Source organism: Pseudophryne corroboree, chromosome 2, assembly GCF_028390025.1.
Source record: "Pseudophryne corroboree isolate aPseCor3 chromosome 2, aPseCor3.hap2, whole genome shotgun sequence".
In the NCBI taxonomy this organism is placed as follows: Eukaryota; Metazoa; Chordata; class Amphibia; order Anura; family Myobatrachidae; genus Pseudophryne; species Pseudophryne corroboree.
The window spans coordinates 558,779,010-558,802,518 of NC_086445.1; the positions used below are offsets into that span (position 1 = coordinate 558,779,010).

At 44.9% G+C, this 23,509-nt stretch overlaps 1 protein-coding gene across 1 annotated transcript in view; it reads right to left on the reverse strand.

Annotated features, from left to right (window-relative positions):
• GNL2 (G protein nucleolar 2) overlaps positions 1–23,509 on the reverse strand; it is a 133,111-nt gene that overhangs the window by 74,517 nt on the left and 35,085 nt on the right. Inside the window, exons 3-4 of the mRNA XM_063954346.1 lie at positions 7,482–7,576; positions 3,218–3,357 (exon numbers count right to left, since the gene is read on the reverse strand). Coding sequence (XP_063810416.1) covers positions 3,218–3,357; positions 7,482–7,576 — 235 coding nt within the window. The remainder of the gene's footprint in view (positions 1–3,217; positions 3,358–7,481; positions 7,577–23,509) is intronic.

Below are 23,509 nucleotides of genomic sequence, written 5' to 3' on the forward strand. Positions count from 1 at the left end.
GAAATCTGACCATGCCAGTTAAGTGTTTAAAGACTAGAATATAACTTATGGGGTATCTAACTTAGCAAGGAACCCTTATTGTGCCTGCATACTACAGGTAAAGTGCACAGAAGATGCACTGAACGCCCCGAATATTCCCCTTAACAAGGTTACTCGGACATCCATGAAAGTAACGAAAACCATTCAGAAGCAGCATGTCACTTCACTTTTATTAATGTCTGCTTGCTGTTTGTTTTGCAACATTTGTGCCCTAAGGGCTTGTCTTCATTTCATTGAATGCATTTTCCAAAGAATATGATTAAACAAAAGCAGAAGTGGAGACCAAGGGTAATTTCACACACTTTTTTTGCCAGCACAGTAAAGCTCCCATGCCAGGCCTTTCCCATCAATATAAAGGGTTCTCTAGGAAAAGCATCTCAAAATAAAAATTAGAGCAAAAAAAAAAATGTTGATTATCCTACTGAACAAAACAAAGTCCATTTCCAAAGGTCTGTCATCTTTAAACGTAGTTCTTGATATACATACGCACCGATCCGAAAAGTCAGGTTTTTGGAAAAGGGTTTAACACTCTTTAAAACAGCTAATATTTCTTTGCAGTTTTATTTACTCTTGATAACATTTCTCTTTTGTATGTAATAAAATACACATGCACGGGGCTAATAGGAGGGAGCAAAAGTGTTGACGGAAATAATGAAAGAACCACTTTAGATGTGCATGCAGAATAGAACTGTATGTTCCTAAAGAGGATTGATGGATGCTTGAATCAAGATGAAAGACTGCAGCTAGAGAGCCGGGGTTAGGTCATATTATTAGACGGTATAATAATCCTATTTTTGTCTGTGAAATTGGAAAGGAAAGTATGCTGTCTCGCTATAAAGTAACGGTCATATGCAGAATGTGAGGTCACCAGAAACTAACATAACATTTGCCATTTCAAAAGATGTTTCCCATTAGAAGTGAAATGCTTTCTCCCTGGAGACAACCCAGTCTCACAATATGGTAATTTTTAAAAAAAAAAATACTATGGCCCAAATGTATAAAACTTTAACAAGAGATAAAGTGGAGACAGACAAAGAGTGATCAACGACCAGCCAACCTGGCTGGTAGATCGTCCGTTCTCGCGGGTCCGTCGGCCAGTGTGTATGAGCGATATGTCTGTGAATGCCGTCGTTCACAGACCTATCGCGTCGGCCCTGCAGCACAGCAGATGGCCAATATATCTAACAATATATTGGCGCATCGTGCTGTGTGTACAGGCGATCACTTGCCGCAGACGCCGGCGGTGACTGACAGCTGTACTGGGCAGCAGCATGTGAACACCCGCCGAGTTCGTGACGTCAGTCCCGACAGATCTGGCAGTGTGTACGCTTAGCACAATGCTCGGTCCGTCTGTAGATATATCTACCAGGGTGTACCCAGCATAACTGTAATTTTTCAAACACAGCCTCTGACATGGCAGTTAGGAGCTGGTTGGTGGGTCTCTTGCTAAAACTTAATACATTTGGGCCCCTGTGTGTAGTATGATCATTTGTGGACTTCTATAACTTCTGTTGAAACCTTGTGTGTATAAAAGCAGTATTGGATCAGACTGTTATTACACCCTCCAAAGCCTTATTTGGACAAAATTGCATTACATGAAGTAGTATACTACTATCATAATTGCATGAAGTAAGACAGACCATTATAACCCTCAAACTGTAGGTCTTTCTTTTAGTGAAACTGCAAGGTGTCAGTGAGTACATTTTCCTTCACAATAAGAAAAAAAATGCACAAAACCACGGCACTCGCTGCTTTGGGGCAACCACAGGAAAAAAAGTGCTTTTCCCCCCACCTGTACCCTGGGCATTATAGTATCCAATTCATAGCAAAGAGAACAACCTTGCTGAAGGGAAGTGCTTGTAAGGAACATTTAGATTGTGAATTCGTGCTCTAGGTGCGGAGCTAAAAGGGTCCCTTTCACCGATACAGCCATAGCAGAGGTCCTTGACACCACATGCCTCACAAATATATTCCGCTGCTTCACGGAGTCATCCCGCTAACTGTAACAAAGACTCCCTGGATGAAAACTCTTGGAGCTCCACGACAAGTTAGTCAGCCCAAGTCTCCATTGTTTGGCAACCCATGCTGAGGCTAGCAGGGTGGATAACCACTCGAACCCACAAAAATCAACTTAAGGCAACCCTCAAGTTTCTTATCTAACAGTTCCTGGCTAAGGGCACTACTGGAGTATCCACCATTGGAGACGGTTCCCATTTGAACACATGAGCCGCAGGAAGCGGATACAGGGCGGCAAACTTGTGACATACGGTAAAACTTCTTGACTGGCGTTTTCAGGCTTCTCCGAAGAAGGAAAAGTAATAACCCTTTCACGCCAACGTTTGAAAGGACCAACCAACTCTGATCCTGGAACGGAAGAACTGCAGAAACTAGATCCTCAACCCTACCCCCCTACCTTGCTGCAAGAGAAACTTTGTGCTATACAAATTTTGCTTTCTACAATGGATACCTGCCAACACTACTGACTAGAAAATCAGGACAACCCTGGTGCTACTATTTCAAGACAAGCCACACTACTGTTAGCAAATGGATGGTCCAACAAAAACCAGGACTACCATGAGGAATATGAATCTTAATGTTTTTATATAGGGACTGATTCAGAGATGTATGCAATGCTGATATTTTCACAGTTGAGTTATCAGTAAATTGAGCACGTGTCACAGTGGAATTGCACACATACCAAGGTACCTTAATGATGTCGCTCTTGGTAAGAATTTATTTGCACAGTGATCAACAGGCAGGGACCATATGGGGGAGGATATGGTAAGAGCCAGCAAGAACACAGGTATCGCACAACAGTTTTTGTAACATCGCAGCCTACAATTGTGATATCGTAAGCACAAAATACAACACCAGTGTCTCAATTCCTGTAGCCAATCTGCGTAACCATATGGTCAATGAGGGAGTCGATTATCAAAGGATCAGTGACAATCGCTACATATTTGTATACAGTTGCTTGGCTCTACAAGGCCGTCGGTGGTATCTCAATACATTTCCAGGGGGCTATAGCGTTAGCATATTTTCGCACATTAGCTGTGTACGGGGTCGCAGCTGCAAATGCATGAGCATTCATCTGACTTAGGCCCATAATTAAATAAAATGTACTAATAAACATTACTCTGAGACTTAGGTCTCCTATTAATGGCCAGAAATAACTTACATGAGGTTTTGTCCGATCATACAGAAGAGACATTGGAAGTTTGCTCTGTTTCATCACCACCTTATATGGATCTTTCATTACAATATCCATTTCATCCTGGAACCTCTGTAATGAGGCTTGCTTAATCACACGAGTATTTCCTGGTTTACAGAAAAAAGAGAAAGAAGAAAAGTCTGTATTAGTAAGAGCTCATTACTATTGCATTAGACAGATGTCTCCCACCAAACTGTCAGATTTGGAAACAAAATCAGACCACTTCCAGCAGGTACAAAATGCTCTTGTGTTACCCACATACAAGTGAAAGTCAGAAAATTAGAATATCGTGCAAAAGTTCATTAATTTCAGTAATTCAACTTAAAAGGTGAAACTAATGATGCCGCTGCTAACACAGTGATGCCTGCCGCTGCTAATGCTGTTTATCTGACTGGTCGCATCCTGGGCGACCAGGTCAGATAAAGCACTTGCAGGCATAGTCGCATCTGATGCGACCATGCCAGGCTAGTGGTTACGAAAACCCCAAATCCAAAATATCAGAAAATTAGATTATTACATAAAATCAATTAAAAAAAAACAAAAAAAAAAACCATTTAAATACAGCAATGTTGGACATCTGAAAAGTATAATCATGCATATGTACTGCCTAGGTGTCATCCTTGACTCTGATCTGTCCTTTGTTCCCCACATTCAATCTGTCTCAAGATCATGTTACATGCATCTAAAAAACATATCCAAAATACAACCATACCTTACACAAGACACTGCTAAAACTCTAATCCACGCTCTCATTATCTCCAGCATTGATTATTGCAATAGTCTCCTAACTGGTCTTCCCAAAACGAGACTCTCACCACTAAAATCCATTCTGAATGCAGCGGCGAGGCTTATCTTCCTCGCTAGACGTTCATCGTCTGCAGATCCGCTCTGTCAGTCCCTCCATTGGTTACCTGTACTCTACCGCATTCAATATAAAATACTTTTACTCACACACAAGGCCATTAACCAAACTACACCAACGTACATCACTTTGCTTATCTCAAAATATCTCCCAACCCGACCTCTTCGCTCTTCACAAGACCTGCGTCTCTCATCCACACTCATTACTCGCTCCCACTCACGATTGCAAGACTTTCATCGGGCTGCACCCACTCTGTGGAATGCCCTACCATGCACAATAAGACTCTCCTCTAGTCTCCAAACCTTCAAGCGTTCCCTGAAAACTCACCTCTTTAGGCAAGCATATCAAATTCCAGAACCGACCACATAACTTTCGTAAACCTTCCTATCAAATTGCATCCACTCTGTACAGTCCACACATATCCTCACATGTCTTCTTATTCTATGCAATAGATAGCACCTTTCCTTGTGTACAGATGCCTAGTTCCCTATAGATTGTAAGCTTGCGAGCAGGGCCTTCCTACCTCTATGACTGTTTATCACCCAGTTTGTTATTGTTATTTAAAATTGTAAAGCGCAACGGAATTTGCTGCGCTATAGAAGAAACTGTTAATAAATAAATAAATAATAAATGTACTCAGTACACGAGTCTAATTTTCTGAGTTTCACCTGTAAATGGGGTCACTACCTAAAGTTGGTTAAGTCACCCCTGTTCCCCACTGTTAATGCAAGGGCTTACATATGTGAGTAAAGTCCCTGTAGTTTTTTACAATCTACTTTACTTTAGTTTCATTTGGGATAGGCAAGTACTCCTTAGATTGTAAGCTTGCAAGCAGGGCCTTCCTACCTGAACGACTGTTATTACCAAGTTTTGTTTAACCATTGTGTCCAGTTGTAAAGTGCAATGGAATTTGCTGCGCTATATAAGAAACTGTTAATGAATAATATACAAACCTGTTAATAAATGTGCCAGGGCACTCTTTTGCGATAGATTCAATTAAAAATGTTTAAACTAGCTTACTACATACACGTCAGTCTTCTTTTTCTCCCCAGATTAAAAGCAACATGTTACTAACTACTTGCACAGCATGGAGACAGGCACGTTTTAGGATGGGTATTTCTAGCTACAACACGACTTTCCTCCCCCTAGCCCATAATCCAGATTTCCGAGGGTCCACTGTGCAAAACACGTTGGCAGCCCTATCAATTCAGGGAATCAGATTGCTATACCAGTTACTATGTCGAGACACTTACCAGGTACGCACGTATACAAGTCTTTGTGAGGGATTTCCACAAACTACAATCCCACTATTTGTATATTTTCAAATCCGTAGCTGCCTCAATAAATCACTGACCACAATGACTGTAGAAGACAAATCTAATAGCATAGATAGCATTCTAAAATACACGCCTAGAGTGCACCACTCGGTCAGGACTGACTAAATGGTCGTCAAACTTCCCAACTATCACTACCTCTGCCATGCTTGCTGCATTTATTAGAATGAATAAAAGCCTCATATCAGCGTCAGACGCTGAGATGAATTATCAAATCCTACATCGCTTCTATATTACACCGAAATTGCGATTCCAAATGGGCACAGCTTCTGATTCCAAATGCTTCAAGTGCTGCATGTCTGATGCAGATATTTACCACTGTCTATGGAGCTGTCCAGAAGTCAGTAAATTTTGGGGCTTAATACAAAGCTTTATCAAGGAAAAACTACATATTACCATGGTGGTCTCCCCGGAATGGGCTATCTGGGACATGTATTGCACATCTCATACCCCCAAGCTGTCCCTTGGCCAGTGCATGCTGTTAACTAAAATAGCGGCTGCTGGTAAAAAAAAACCATCCTGTCACAATGGATAGCTACTGATTCTCTGTCTTTAGCTTTATTACTACCAAGACTATCGCACTTATTTCATATGGAATGGCTTGAAATGTTAATTGACAGAGAAAGTAAAATAGAAAGGTTCTTTGGAATTTGGCTCCCTTATGTGCAGATGCTGGACAACGCCATTAGGACCCCTCTTCGACAAGCTATATCCCACACTACGTGGTACACTCTTGAAGTACTTACCCTGGGCCGACCTCCTTTTTAGAAAAATAAAATACTGCTGAGAGTTGTTTGCTGCCCTTGCCTAAATCGGAGCCGTTTATTTCTTGTTTGTTTCCTTCTATGCCATGTTGATTGTTTAGGTCGCTAATATGGCCTCTGTGTTATTATGATCCTTTATTATCTGTTAATGTATATGTTTTATGCAGATGTCCAATAAAGCATTATTAAAAAAAAAAAATATTAGTATGCATTAAAAATAAAAGAAACATCTCTGTGTTCACATATTGCAGAATAAAAGGATCTGGGTCAGTATAACACATGTATATAGTTTTTATCCATTTAATATAGCACTTGGGAGTACACAAGAATGGTTTGATTGTATAAACAAGGTTTGTTAACGCCACAAGTTATGATTTTAAGATAAGATTTGTAAAAAATACACGGATATGTGTCAGACAGTTTTGTTGTATTGTTAACAATAGTGGGTAACGGATTACCCTGTCAATCATAAATCCATTATGGCTCAATTTATTGATATCACAAGTATTTGTATATATATTGTTAAAAGTACCGGCAAAGATTAATTTATCTGGGCAGAGTAAGGTACTCAATCACAATACTGTAGTGCATATATATTTATATGTTACTGGCTGTTCCAAAACATACCAGTGTCTTGTAAATTAATCTATATGTCCAAAAGGAAGAAAGATCATGCAGTACAATACCGTCTGGGTATTTAGCTTATATAAAACAAATCTCTTTTGGACGTGGAATTGTTACAATATCTTGTTATGTGTCATTGTTTAATGTTACAAGAAAATGTTACAATAAAATGTTGGATCCTTTATTTTGTGTGGTCATTGAGAGGTCTATTCATTAAGCAGTAAAAAGAGTGAAGTTGCCCATGGCAACCAACCAATTTATAAAGTGCATTTTATAAAATTATACGTAGCAGATGATTGGCTGCCATGGGCATCTTCTCCACTGGCTTACTTCTCCACACTTTTCACTGCTTCATGAATAGACCCCCAAGTCTGAAAAAAATCTCAAACAGCCTCTCTGATCTTACCCAAACCTGGTCTATTAAAGTACCCCATACTCCATCTCATGTACCAGCACCGACTTTGGGGTATTACACTCTGCTCCTGGACTTCCCACTTATTGTATGCATAGAGTCACCTAATTGATAATGAGGGGGTTTCAACACAGGTGCCTGCCAACATAAATGGGAAGTCATGGAGCAGAGAATTGTGTACCTGGTGGAAGAAGTCATGTTGGAGAGTCTGTAATACACATAGCAGAAAACTCACCAAACCATTTGATATTGGGTTCCACACGAGCCACGGTGCCAGATGTGACAGATGATTGATATTGTAAAGTCTTAATCACTTTCCCACGGTCGTTCCTGAAGTAGAAAAAAAAAATACAGCATAACTATTGCTATAAACAACAAAAATGACTTCAAGACATTCAAATGCAAACCAAAATAGAGCTTTACAGCTTACACTAATGGACACAAAGAATAAAAGAATTATAAGGATCATTCAGAATGATCATAAACTAGTTCCTTAATGTTAAACTGCTGTGTATCAGGATAGGATGAAGAGCATTTTTAGTAGAATATTTTATACAACTATGCCAAAGCGTTTACTTTTATTTTCCTAAACCATTATGCTTTATATTTAAATAATTCTAACCAGCCAGTTTATTAGCACAAGAAACTATACACGTTTCTTGAGAAGCAGCCCTAGCTTTAGCTGTCTATTATGAAAAAAGGAGGAAATAAAACAATTACATTTTCATTTTTTTATTTTTTTTTAGAAGACCTAGAGCATTGGATTCCAAGCTGGGGCCGTCGCACCCTGGGGTGCCACAGCTGGTGGTCCAGTACCATATGAAATTATTTTTGGTCTATATGGTAGGCAAAACCAGTGCTGGTGTCTGTGGACCACAGAAAAGCAAGCCTGTCCACCACCACATAACTGAACCTAAGGATGACAGATGAACACAATTTACTTCATTTAATAATTTCTGCTAAGGTCAATAAGAAACTTTTGGCCCAGAGGTGCCATGGGAAAAATGCTGATACTCTAGGGTGATGCAGGAAATGCATTTATCTCAATGAATGGTGTATGAAAATGTACATTGTTTGGCTTATTGGTACTTAAAAGCAAATGCCATTTCTGAAAATAGCCACATGTAAACGCATAAACACATGCAACATATGCAACACACGCCTGCCCAGCGCATTCCACTATTTTCACATTTCACTTTTAGGCTGGAATTCAATTAGCTGCTCCAATTTCCACAGGTAATGGATTTGCCGGGGGCTATACAATAAACCCCGATACCCAGCACTTATCTGGTGCCTCAGGCATGCAAAGCATAATACCCGCTAAGCAGCCCTCTGAGCTACGATAACACATGGGTCCGGATACTTATCCTGGATCCAACGAATATCAACGAAACATTTTCTCACAAAAAAAAGAAAAGGAAAAAAAAGGGGCTTTAGCTGGAGAGCCCACTAATGACCATCAGCCCGTTTTAGTTTTGTTTTTTTTTCAGGAGAAAAATTATAAGGTCTACCTGAATACTGGCGTTAGTGTTCACTCTAGAATTTTTTTGGGTGAGTAAGGTGCTGATCAGTGAGGCACATTTTAGAGCAAAATTCTAGATGCAATGCTACAGCTGTGAAATGTATGTATGTATGTATGTATGTATGTATGGTTCCTGTACCCCCGCCCCTCCCCCCCACACACACACGCCCCTTCCATATACCTCAGCATAAACCACATGCTATCGGATCATCCTGCAAGACCCTTCAATGCAACTCAGAACTTCCCATATGTCACTTCATTGCACATCAGACACTCAATATGCCCCTTGAATGTCCATCAATCAGTGTCTATCAGACCAAGTGGCTTACAAACCTGTGTTTAGCTGGGTGTGAAACAGCACTATAATACAACTAACAAGGAAAAGTGTTGCCAGCAGACACATGGCAGCTAGGTTATGCAGAGGAGAGGGATCTCCTCCCTGATGTGCTCTTCTTTCCCTCACTTATACCATCATCTCCTCCCCACTGCCTGCAAAGGCACCTAGTCCTTGGGTTCTGCAGCCCTATGGGTTATGCCCCCCATACATCAGTAATAAATTGTGGCAATGTCACAATCCCTTGAAGTCCAGGTCGGGGAATTGGGAATATTAAACTTGTTTAAAAATTATGATTTTGGCATTTTTAACATGTATAAATTTTCCCAATTCCCCAACGGATTGCTGATCATTGCTGGCCGCAAATCGGTGGGGGGCAGCAGATTGGGAAATTGTGCCCGATAAAAGCTAGAGATGCGCAGGTCCAGATTTACTCGGTTCTTTATGCCAAACTAGCGCAAGTTCAGATTTATCTTATTGGCTATCCAAAACGTGATAGCCGATAGCCAATAGGATGACATTTTTTGAGAACAGAGTAGATTCGAACCCGCACATCTCTAATAAAAGCCTCTGCCCGACCAAGCCTCATCGCACTTGGATAGGAGTGCAAACTATTTCAACACTCTGGAAAAGGGCAGGGCTTATTTTTTCATTTCTAAAATGAGCAGGTGCAGTGCTCTGCTAAAACAGCTATGTGGAAACACTACTTGTCAGAGTAATATATCCGCTTTAATGTCAGGAGGTGGCTTATGATTGTGAATCTTAGGTTGTTTTATTGCCTTGGAAGAGACCAGGCTTTATTTTTGTAATATATAGAAAAATATTTTACGTTTCTCTTGTTCTATAGTGAAAAACAGACCCAAGAATTTATAAGACAATCCGCTAGCTCTCCTGACTACATAAATAAAAGGTGGACACTTTAAATCTGAAGACGTTAGAGAGACTTCAACGCAAGTTAGTCTTTTTTTTATTTATATTTCCCAATAATTAGTTTGGAGATACGCTGGTTGGTTTAATGGATCTTCCCAATTGCCAGCACTAAAGGATTTGCTTAAAGGTAAAGCTAATAAAACTGTTCCTATTGGATCCAGTTTACATGGATACATGTGGCTATACTAATGTTAGCAGAGAGGAAAAATAGGATTTTAATTATCTACCGGTAAATCCTTTTCTCGTAGTCCGTAGAGGATAATGGGGTTCCATTTAGTACCATGGGGTATAGACGGGTCCACTAGGAGCCATGGGCACTTTAAGAATTTGATAGTGTGGGCTGGCTGCTCCCTCTATGCCCCTCCTACCAGTCTAGGAAACTGTGCCCGGACATACTTTGAGAGAAGGATATAAAGGATAGTGGTGAGATTCAAAATCAGCACACACAAACAAGAGGAAAGCTATGCTAATACAACTTTAAACAGGAACAGCAATAGCTGAACCAACAACACTTAACCAAGTAACAGTGCAGGAAAAACGAAGCGCTGGGCGGGCACCCAGTATCCTCTACGGACTAAGAGAAAAGGATTTACCGGTAGGTAATTAAAATCCTATTTTCTCTTACGTCCTAGAGGATACTGGGGTTCCATTTAGTACCATGGGGATGTACCAAAAGCTTTGAAACCGGGTGGGAGAGTGCTGAGGTTCCTGCAGAACCAGCGTTTAGGGCTGTATTCCATCTTGGCCCGGCGGCTTAGTGCGGACCCTGCTCTCCCGTCCCCATGCAGGGGCATAGCGGCTGACCGAGAAGACATCACTCCGGGCACTCTCTGCTGTCATCATCACAGTGGGTAATTGTGTATTTGCACAGTCTCATTCTATATCACTCGGACACTGTTTATTTACTTATTCAAGATTTCACATCATTTAAAGATCATTGGAACAGTCACGTGCTGCTATAGATGTAAGACCATTTTTTGGGACTTTGTTTCCACGGATTAAGTGAGTTCATTTTTATTCTTCTGTATACAGACCTGCAGTTCACTTTTTAGTTCACTATTAATGTTACCGATTCCTTTCTAATCATTGGTAGTCCACATTAAACAGCATTAGGCACTCTTTGCATAGAAAGCACCTTCTAATTAATTAATTACCAAAGCTCAGGGGTATTCTATTTGAGCAGATTATTATGTCATATTGAATTGTTTTTATTATACTCCCGGGAGAATTGTTGTTAATACTTATTACAATAAATTTTCATATTTTTTCGACTGTCAAGCGCAACCTGGTTTTTGTTGTACATCAGCACCTCACCTCTAGCACGATTGCCGAACGCCTGAGCATAGGAGACGGCTCACACACTGCAGCTTGTAACATACTACAGCTGGCACTGGCCACTCGCTTCACTCCAATCACCGCTGCCAGTCTACAGCTCCATGTATTTGAACAGTGTTCTGCCGTTTTACACAATGTAGCTGGATGAAGTCAGCCTCTAAAATTGTAGCTCCCAATAATAATCAATTTTTTCGGTGAGATGGACTGCACTTATCAATAAGTCCCCACAGTTACAAACTGCCCTCCACCTATTCAATTGGATTTGGAGAATGAAGGCTTTATTTAAATCAGTTTCTTACAGACTGTCTGCTATATCATTCTATCCTGCCACTGATTTGTTCGTGCAGTATTAACTCAGTGTTTTATTATATTTGTACTATTTTAAGATACATGTAATCATGTACACCTACTTTATGTTCTATTAAATTGTTATTTTTAATGAAAAAAGTGTGGTGAGTGGTGCATTAGCAGCGCTGTTTTTTTTTTTACTGTTTATTTTCTTAGAAAAAGGAGATTTATGGTAAGAACTTAAATCTCTTTCTGCGAGGTACACTGGGATCCACAGGGATAACACCGTGGGTGTAGAGTAGGATCTTGATCCTTGATCCGAGGCACCAACAGGCTAAAGCTTTGACTGTTCCCGAGATGCTCAGCGCCGCCTCCACTATAACTCCGCCTCCGTGCACAGGAGCTCAGTTTTGTTAACCAGTCCAATGCAGCAGCAGGCAAAAGAGACGACAACAGTTAGGATCCACGTACATCACATTCTCACGACAGGAGAAGGTATCAGCGGCTAATGCCATACAAACCCAAAGAAGCTAAGTGCGTCAGGGTGGGCGCCCTGTGGAACCCAGTGTACCTCGCAGAAAGATTTAATAATGTTAAGTTCTTACCATAAATCTCCTTTTCTGCAGCGGGGTACACTGGGTTCCACAGGGATAACGTCGGGGATGTCCTAAAGCAGTTCCTCATGGGAGGGGATGCACTGTAGCTGGCATAAGAACCCGGCGTCCAAAGGAAGCATCCTGGGAGGCGGAAGTATCGAAGGCATAGAACCTTATGAACGTGTTCACTGTGGACAACGTAGCCGCCTTGCACAATTGTTCAAGGGTCGCACCACGGCGGGCCGCCCAAGAAGGTCCAACAGACCGGGTAGAATGGGCTTTGATGGTAGCAGGAGCTGGAAAGCCAGCCTGTACATAAGCATGTGCAATCACCATTCTAATCCATCTGTCCAGGGTCTGCTTATTTGCAGGCCAGCCACGTTTGTGAAAACCACAAAAGGACAAAGAGGAAATCAGATCTCCTAAGAGAAGCTGTTCTCTTCACAGAAATATGGAGAGCCCATACCACATCCAAAGACCGCTCTTTGGGGGATAAACCTGGAGAGATAAAGGCCGGAACCACAATCTCCTGGTAAAGGTGGAAAGAAGACACCACCTTAGATAGATAACCAGGGCGTGTCCGAAGAACCGTCTGGTCACGGTGAAAAATCAGAAAAGGTGACCGACAGGATAAGGCACCCAAATCTGAAATCCGTCTAGCAGAGGAAATAGCCAGCAGAAACAAAAACTTAAGAGTAAGCTTGTTAAGGTCCGCAGACCCAAGAGGTTCAAACGGAGACTTTTGCAAGGCCTCCAGAACAACCGACAAATTCCAAGGAGCCACAGGTGGGACATAGGAGGGTTGAATACGTAACGCACCCTGAGCGAATGTATGAACATCAGGCAGTCTCGCAATTTTTCTCTGAAACCATACCAACAAGGCAGAAATATAAACCTTGATGGAGGCCAGACGAAGGCCCAAGTCCAGGCCCCATTGCAGGAAGGCCAAAAGTTTGGCCGTACTAAACTTGTAAGCGTCATGATTGTTAGCTGTGCACCTAGCAAAGTAAGAATTCCAGACCCTATGATAAATCCGAGCAGAAGCCGGTTTACGGGCCTTCAACATGGTTTGAACGACCGCCTCAGAAAATCCTTTGGCCCTCAGAACTGAAGCTTCAAGAGCAACACTGTCAAAGCCAGCCGGGCCAAATCCTGGTACACACAAGGGCCCTGAACGAGGTCTGGGCGTTGCGGAAGTAGAAGAGGACGCTCTATTGAGAGACCCTGTAGGTCTGAGAACCAATGCCGTCTGGGCCACGCTTGAGCGATCAGAAATAGGAATCCTCCTTCTTGCTTGAACTTCCTTATCACCCTGGGCAGAAGTGACACTGGAGGGAACACGTACGGCAGTCAAATGTTCCATGGAATTGCCGGTGCGTCCACGAACGCTGCTTGAGGATCCCTTGTCCTTGCTACGAAGACCGGAACCTTGTGATTGTGTCGAGACGTCATCAGGTCTACATCTGCTAGGCCCCACTTTTCCACTATGAGTTGAAATACTTCTGGATGGAGGCTCCACTCTCCAGCGTGTACGTCCTGACGACTGAGGAAGTCCACTTCCCAGTTTAGAACCCCCAGAATGAACACTGCCGATATGGCTGGCAGATGGTGTTCCGTCCACTGAAGAATCTTTGACACATGCGGCTTTGGAGTGCCGTCTTGATGATTTATGTACGCCACCGTGGTGGTGGTGGTGTCAGACTGTACTTGAACAAGCCTGTTCTGTATCAGATGCTGGGTAAGGTTCAGAGCATTGAGCACCGCCTCAATTACAGAATGTTTATCGGGAGTAGAGGCTCCTCCTTGGTTCACCGACCCTGAAGGGAGTTGTGACAGGATGGTCCCGTACGAAAGCACTCGCCGCTTTCGCGTCCCGTCGGCTGCGCACAGAATGGAAGGTCAAGTCACACGAAGCCTGACCACATAGGGGATTCCCGCTTACCGTCAGTAACCGCCTGTTACTGACTCCACCCACTGCGCTGTGGGCGGGTTTATGCTGCCACCACCAAACTCCTAACCTGCCGCGGCGTTTGGAACCACAGTTCTGCTCTGTATGTGCCGACGCACTGCCTTACCACACCTGTGTGGTGTTGACGAATCCCCACTAGCCACTTGCTAAGCCTCTACCGGTAGCTGGCGGAAGGCGGAACTTGGAGACGTTAGGTGCTTCCCTGGACAGCCGGAGGACAGGGCTATGGTTGGCATAACCCTGTAGGTCACAAGATGAAGCAATCTTCTTGAGGCAATGATGTTTATTTGCTCAAATATAACCTTTAAAAATGCTCCTCCCTATTGCTAGGGGCAACAGCATACAAGATGTTTCAGCAGAATAAAGTTGGTACAATTACAAATCTGGAGGCACGCAGGCCTCCTTTTTATGTCAAATTTCCACACAGTACCACAGGGGGGTAAGCCCTCCCTGTCTTCTCCAACCAATCAGGTTATTTTACAAAATACCAATAAATAAATTACATTTCAAAAGGAGATAAGTGCAATAAAACAATATCCTCCTTCCTGTCACCCAGACAACGTTTGGTATCAGATTAACATTCACTATTGATAAATTTATCACATAGCTTCAAAATACAAATGTTTCTGTCTCATTCACATCTCCAGGCAAACCCAGTGTTTGGGGTTACAATAGGAAAGGCTGCACACATCAAACAGTCTTCCTTCCTGCATCTGCCATTCAGGGTTCGTATATCAATTAAATCATTACATGAAACAGGTTCCAAGTCCAGAACTACTTTACATATGGGATAAGGAGATCCCTGTGAGTAACATCTCTCTAAGGAACTTACACATCAAAAGGTATTGTCATTCACACCTCTCTGCTAGGACAGGGCCATTAGCATGCCACTTCCTACTGACAGGAGATGATTATTCAGACATCTATAGTAAGTGCATTTTCCTTTAAATATACAGGTGACCACATCTTAAATATAAATTAATTTAAACATGCATTCCTGCAATTGTGCACAGAGCACTACATATGACATGTTAAGACACATCATTAAACATATTTTTAAACAGTCTGCGCCCAGCGCCGTAAGTACATTTAACAGTGATGCCAAGCGCCTATTGTCCGCAACATGGCGCCGGGCACTAGGGGTTAACCCCTTCAGTGCTGCAGCGGCCATTGTCCACGTGGGCTGGTGTCTCTCCGGCCACAGGAGTGTTGCTCAAACACCGCGCCCCAACCCCTCAGACTGGCATCTGTCGTCAGAAGGACCCAGTTGGAGATCCAGAAGGGACAACCCCTGCTCAATCGTTGGTCCTGGAGCGACCAGTTCAGTGACCGACGAATGTCTGGAGACAATTAGATCATGCGAGACCTGATCCGGTGAGGCAGGCTGTCCCCACTTGGCAAGAATCAATCTCTGCAGAAAGCGGGAATGAAATTGAGCGTAATCCACCATGTCGAACGCCGACACCATGAGGCCTAGTACTTGCATCGCCGAGTGAATCGACACTCGTGGATGAGAGAGGAAGCATCGAATTCTGTCCTGAAGGACCTTCTCCTGAGACAAGAACTACCGCTGGTTGTGAGTGTCCAACAATGCCCCCAGGTGCACCATTTTCTGAGCAGGGACCAGGGAAGATTTCTTCCAGTTGATGAGCCACCCATGGGCTTTCAGAAACTGGACCGTCAGATCCAGATGACGGAGAATTTCCGGGGGAATTCGCCAGGATCAGCAGGTCGTCCAGATACGGTAGGATCCTGACGGTGGAGCAAAGCCGTCATTACCACCATAACCTTTGAGAAGACTCGCAGAGCCGTGGTCAATCCAAAAGATAAAGCCCGAAATTGATAATGGAGGGTTGCCAATAGGAAACCGCAGGTACAGCTGATGCGACATTGCAATCGGAATATGGAGGTAAGCATCCTGTATGTCCAGGGAGACCATATAGTCTCCAGGCTACAAAGCCAGAACTACAAAGCGAAGAGTTTCCATACAAAACTTGGAGACTCTCACAAATTTGTTCAAGGACTTGAGGTTGAGAATGGGCCGGGAGGAGACATTCGGTTTCGGGACTAGGAACAGCGGTGAATAGTACCCCCTGCCTCTCTGATCCAGAGGCACCTGTACTACCACTCCTGTGTCCAGGAGGGATTGTACTACCAAATGAAGAGTTTTTGCCTTCACCTTGTCCGAAGGGATGTCCGTCAGGCAAAATCGATGAGGGGGACTATTCTTTAAGGATATGACGTATCCGCGACGACTTCCCGTACCCAGGCGTCGGAAGTGGTCTTCAACCATTTCTGGGTAAACCTTAGAAGTCGGCCTCACACCCTGGGATCCCAGGCCCGTCCCGTCATGCAGTAGGCTTGACTGATTGGAAGCAGGCTGATGGGCAGCCCAGGCACGTTTAGGTTTGGGCTTAGTGGTTTTGGAAGTGCGAGCCTGTTTCGGGTACGTCTGACCCTTTGCTATACCTCAAGGATGAAAGGATCGTAAGGTAGTACTCTTAACCTTCGGCACCGAAAGAGCAGTGCTAGAAAGACACGCCATCTTAGCAGAAGCTAAGTCAGCCACAATCTTGTTGAGATCCTCACCAAAAAGAATGTCTCCCTTAAAGGGGGAGTACTTCCAAGGTTTTCTCAGAGTCCAGATCCACAGACCAGGACCGTAACCAGAGAATCCGGCGAGCCAAAATGGACGTAGTAGAAGCCTTGGCCGCCAGAATACCAGCATCAGAAGCAGTCTCCTTAATGTAATGAGATGCTGTGACATTGTCTAGCAATATCAGAGAAATTGGACGCCAGCTCTGCTTCCACCTCCTGAGCCCACGCTTCAGTAGCTTCTGCAGCCCAAGTAGCTGCAATAGTGGGTCGATGCACAGCTCCTGCAAGTGTGTAAATAGCTTTTAAGCAACCCTCCACACGCTTATCAGTCGGTTCTTTCAGAGTGGTGACGGTAGTTACAGACAAAGCAGAGGACACCAGCAGTCGCGCCACTTGCGAATCCACCGGCGGTGGAGTTTCACAATTCTTACTTAGCTCCACAGCGAGGGAATAGCGAGCCAGCATCTTCTTGTGAGGTGTGAATTTCTTTCCTGGATTTTCCCGGGATTCCTGACATATGTCAACTAAGTGGTCAGAATGAGGTAAAACTGGTTTCTCTAACGTCCTAGAGGATGCTGGGACTCCGTAAGGACCATGGGGATAGACGGGCTCTGCAGGAGACATGTGCACTTTAAGAAAGACTTTGGATCTGGGTGTGCACTGGCTCCTCCCTCTATGCCCCTCCTCCAGACCTCAGTTTGATACTGTGCCCAGTGGAGACTGGGTGCTTTCAGGGAGCTCTCCTGAGTTTCCTGTAAAAGAAAGTATTTTAGTTAGGTTTTTTATTTTCAGGGAGCCTGCTGGCAACAGGCTCCCTGCATCGAGGGACTGAGGAGAGAGAAACAGACCCACTTCTCTGAGTTTCAGGGCTCTGTTTCTTAGGCTACTGGACACCATTAGCTCCAGAGGGATCGGTAAGCAGGTCTCACCCTCGCCGTCCGTCCCAGAGCCGCGCCGCCGTCTCCTCGCAGAGCCGGAAGATAGAAGCCGGGTGAGTATGTGAGGAAAAGACTTCAGAGGCGGCAGAAGACACCTTGATCTTCATAGAGGTAACGCACAGCAGTGAAGCTGTGCGCCGTTGCTCCCATTCACCTCACACACATCGGTCACTGTAAAGGTGCAGGGCGGGCGACCTGGGCTGCAATAAAAATCTCCTGTGGCAAATACACATATATACGTGTATAGCTGGGCACTGTACATGTCTAAAAATTTCTTATTAAGAAATTTGAGCGGGACAGAAGCCCGCAGCCGAGGGGGCGGGGCTTCTCCCTCAGCACTCACCAGCGCCATTTTTCTCCACAGCACCGCTGAGAGGAAGCTCCCCGGACTCTCCCCTGCTTGACACACGGTGAAAGAGGGTTTTAAAGTAGAGGGGGGGCACATAATTGGCGCACATACATGCTACAAAAGCGCTACTGGGTAAACATTCTGTGTTTTTTCCTGGGTCATATAGCGCTGGGGTGTGTGCTGGCATACTCTCTCTCTCTCTCTCCAAAAGGGCCTGGTGGGGAACCTGTCTTCAGAAAAGAGCTTCCCTGTGTGTGTTTGGTGTGTCGGTACGCGTGTGTCGACATGTCTAAGGTTGAAGGCTCACCTAAGGAGGAGGGGGAGTGTATGAATGTTAGGTCTCCGTCGGCAGCGCCGACACCTGACTGGATGGATATGTGGAATGTTTTAAGTGCTAATGTTAATTTATTGCACAAAAGATTAGACAAAGCTGAAGCTAGGGTACAGTCAGGGAGTCAACCCATGTCTGTCCCAATGTCGCCGGGACCTTCGGGTTCTCAGAAGCGCCCACTATCACAAATAGTTGACACAGATACAGACACGGATTCAGACTCCAGTGTCGACTACGATGATGCAAAATTGCAGCCAAGGATGGCTAAATGTATTCGATATATGATTATCGCAATTAAAGATGTTTTGCATATCACTGAGGAACCCCCTGTCCCTGACACGAGGGTACACATGTATAAGGGAAAGAAACCTGAGGTCACCTTTCCCTCTTCACATGAGCTGAACGAATTATGCGAAAAAGCATGGGAAACTCCAGACAAAAAACTGCAGATTCCCAAAAGGATTCTAATAGCGTATCCTTTCCCGTCACAGGACAGAATACGGTGGGAATCCTCCCCTAGGGTAGACAAAGCTCTGACACGCCTATCAAAAAAGATAGCGCTTCCATCCCAAGATACGGCTACCCTCAAAGATCCTGCTGACCGCAAGCAGGAGGTTACCTTGAAGTCCATTTACACACATTCTGGTACGTTACTCAGACCGGCAATTGCGTCGGCCTGGGTTTGTAGTGCTGTAGCAGCATGGACAGATTCCTTATCAGCGGATATTGAGACCCTTGATAAGGATACCATTTTAATGACCCTAGGGCATATAAAAGATGCTGTCTTATATATGAGGGATGCTCAAAGAGACATTAGTTTACTGGGTTCCAGAATAAACGCTATGTCTATTTCTGCTAGGCGTGGCTTATGGACCCGACAGTGGACGGGTGATGCAGACTCAAAGAGGCATATGGAGTTGTTGCCTTACAAGGGTGAGGAATAGTTTGGAGAGGGTCTCTCGGACCTCGTCTCCACAGCTACGGCAGGTAAATCGAATTTTTTGCCTTATATTCCCTCACAATCTAAGAAAGCGCCTCATTATCAAATGCAGTCCTTTCGTTCAAATAAAAGCAAGAGAGTACGTAGATCGTCCTTTCTTGCCAGGGGTAAGGGCAGAGGAAAATAAAGCTGCACAACACAGCTAGTTCCCAGGAACAGAAGTCCTCCCCGGCCTCTGCAAAATCCACCGCATGACGCTGAGGGAGTTCGCTTCAGTGGGGGAACGTCTTCGACTTTTCAGCCACATCTGGTTTCACTCACAGGTGGATCCCTGGGCAATAGAAATTGTTTCCCAGGGATACAAGCTGGAATTCGAAGAGGTGCCTCCTCGCCGGTTTTTCAAATCGGACCTACCAACTTCTCCCCTGGAAAGGGAGATAGTGTTACATGCGATTCACAAATTGTGTCTTCAACAAGTGGTGGCCGAGGTTCCCCTGCTTCAGAGAGGGAAGGGGTACTACTCAACTCTGTTTGTGGTCCCAAAACCGGACGGTTCGGTCAGACCCATTTTGAATTTAAAATCCCTGAACCTTTACTTAAAATGGTTCAAGTTCAAGATGGAATCGCTCAGAGCGGTCATCGCCAGCCTGGAAGGGGGGGGGGGGGTTTATGGTATCTCTGGACATAAAGGATGCATACCTGCATGTTCCCATATATCCTCCTCATCAGGCGTACCTGAGATTTGCGGTACAGGATTGTCATTACCAATTTCAGACGTTGCCGTTTGGGCCTTCCACGGCCCCGAGAATTTTCACCAAGGTAATGGCGGAAATGATGGTGCTCCTGCGCAAACAGGGTGTCACAATTATCCCGTACTTGGACGATCTCCTCATAAAAGCGAGATCACGGGAGAAGTTGCAGAACAGCGTATCCCTTTCACTGAAGGTGTTACAGCGACACGGCTGGATTCTCAATATTCCAAAGTCGCAGCTGAATCCTACGACTTGCCTGCCCTTCTTGGGCATGATTCTGGACACAGACCAGAAAAGCGTTTTTCTTCCGATAGAAAAAGCGCAGGAACTCATGACTCTAGTCAAAAACCTGTTGAAGCCGAAACAAGTGTCAGTACATCGTTGCACTCAAGTCCTGGGAAAAATGGTGGCGACATACGAAGCCATTCCCTTCGGCAGGTTCCATGCACGGACTTTCCAATGGGACCTATTGGACAAATGGTCCGGGTCACATCTGCACATGCATCAGCGGATCACCCTGTCCCCCAGAGCCAGGGTATCTCTCCTGTGGTGGCTGCAGAGTGCTCACCTTCTAGAGGGCCACAGGTTCGGCATTCAGGATTGGATCCTGGTGACCACAGACGCGAGCCTCCGAGGTTGGGGAGCAGTCACACGGAAGAAATTTCCAAGGCCTTTGGTCAAGTCAAGAGACTTGTCTTCACATCAACATCCTGGAACTAAGGGCCATATACTAACGCCCTACGTCAAGCGGAGACCTTACTTCGCGACCGACCAGTTCTGATTCAGTCAGACAACGTCACCGCAGTGGCTCATGTAAACCGCCAAGGCGGCACAAGGAGCAGAGTGGCGATAGCGGAAGCCACCAGAATTCTTCGCTGGGCGGAGAATCATGTAAGCGCACTGTCAGCAGTGTTCATTCCGGGAGTGGACACCTGGGAAGCAGACTTCCTCAGCAGACACGACCTGCCGCCGGGAGAGTAGGGACTTCATCAGGAAGTCTTCGCACAGATTGCAAGTCGGTGGGGACTGCCCCAAATAGACATGATGGCGTCCCGTCTCAACAAAAAGCTACAAAGGTATTGCGCCAGGTCAAGAGACCCTCAGACGGTAGCTGTGGATGCCCTAGTGACACCGTGGGTGTTCCAGTCGGTCTATGTATTTCCTCCTCTTCCTCTCATACCCAAGGTGTTGAGAATAATAAGAAAAAGAAGAGTGAGAACAATACTCATTGTTCCAGATTGGCCACGAAGGACCTGGTATCCAGATCTGCAGGAAATGCTCACAGACGATCCGTGGCCTCTTCCTCTAAGACAGGACCTGTTGCAACAGGGTCCCTGTCTGTTCCAAGACTTACCGCGGCTGCGTTTGATGGCATAGCGGTTGAACGCCGGATCCTAGCGGAAAAAGGTATTCCGGATGAGGTCAATCCTACGCTAATAAAGGCTAGGAAGGACGTGACACCTAAACATTATCACCGAATATGGAGAAAATATGTTTCTTGATGTGAGGCCAGGAATGCTCCTACGGAAGAATTCCATCTAGGCCGTTTTCTTCACTTTCTACAAACTGGAGTGAATTTGGGCCTAAAATTAGGCTCCATTAAAGTTCAGATTTCGGCCTTATCCATTTTATTTCAAAAGGAATTGGCCTCTCTGCCTGAAGTACAGACTTTTGTGAAGGGAGTACTGCATATTCAGCCTCCTTTTGTACCTCCGGTGGCGCCTTGGGACCTTAACGTGGTGTTAAGTTTCCTTAAGTCACATTGGTTTGAACCACTTAAGACAGTGGAGTTGAAATATCTCCCTTGGAAGGTGGTCATGTTGTTAGCCTTGGCTAGGCGAGTTTCGGAATTAGCGGCTTAATCACATGAAAGCCCCTATCTGGTTTTCCGTATGGATAGAGCGGAATTGCGGACCCGTCCTCAATTCCTACCTAAGGTGGTCTCATCCTTTCATATGAACCAACCTATTGTCGTGCCTGTGGCTACACGTGACTTGGAGGATTCCAAGTCCCTTGATGTTGTCAGGGCTTAGAAGATTTACATGGCCAGAACGGCTAGGATCAGAAAAACAGAAGCACTGTTTGTCCTGTATGCAGCCAACAAGGTTGGCGGCCCTGCTTCAAAGCAGACTATTGCTCGCTGGATCTGTAACACGATTCAGCAGGCGCATTCTACGGCAGGATTGACGTTACCAAAATCGTTTAAGGCCCATTCCACTAGGAAGGTGGGCTCGTCTTGGGCGGCTGCCCGAGTGGTCTCGGCACTACAGCTTTGCCGAGCTGCTACTTGGTCGGGGTCAAACACCTTTGCAAAGTTCTATAAGTTTGATACCCTGGCTGAGGAGGACCTCCTGTTTGCTCAATCGGTGCTGCAGAGTCATCCGCACTCTCCCGCCCGTTTGGAAGCTTTGGTATAATCCCCATGGTCCTTACGGAGTCCCAGCATCCTCTAGGACGTTAGAGAAAATAAGATTTTACTTACCGGTAAATCTATTTCTCGTAGTCCGTAGTGGATGCTGGGGACTCCGTAAGGACCATGGGGAATAGACGGGCTCCGCAGGAGACAGGGCACTTTAAGAAACAATTTGGATTCTGGTGTGTTCTGGCTCCTCCCTCTATGTCCCTCCACCAGACCTCAGTTAGAGAAACGGTGCCCGGAAGAGCTGACAGTACTAGGAAAGGATTTTGGAATCCAGGGCAAGACTCATACCAGCCACACCAATCACACCGTATAACGTGTGATAACTTACCCAGTTAACAGTATGAACAACAACATAGCATCAGACCAACCCTGATGCAACTATAACATAACCCTTATTTAGGCAATAACTATATACAAGTATTGCAGAAGAAGTCCGCACTTGGGACGGGCGCCCAGCATCCACTACGGACTACGAGAAATAGATTTACCGGTGAGTAAAATCTTATTTTCTCTAACGTCCTAGTGGATGCTGGGGACTCCGTAAGGACATGGGGATTATACCAAAGCTCCCAAACGGGCGGGAGAGTGCGGATGACTCTGCAGCACCGAATGAGCAAAATCAAGGTCCTCCTTAGCCAGGGTATCAAACTTGTAGAAATTTGCAAAAGTGTTCGAACTTGACCAAGTAGCTGCTCCGCAAAGCTGTAATGCTGAGACCCCTCGGGCAGCCGCCCAAGAAGAGCCCACCTTCCTTGTGTAGTGGGCTTTTACCGATTTTGGCAGCGGCAATCCAGCCGCAGAATGAGCCTGCTGAATCGTGTTACAGATCCAGCTAGCAATAGTTTGCTTTGAAGCAGGAGCACCCAGCTTGTTGGATGCATACAGGATAAACAGCGACTCAGTTTTCCTGACTCTAGCCGTTCTGGCCACATAAACCTTCAAAGCCCTGAACACATCTA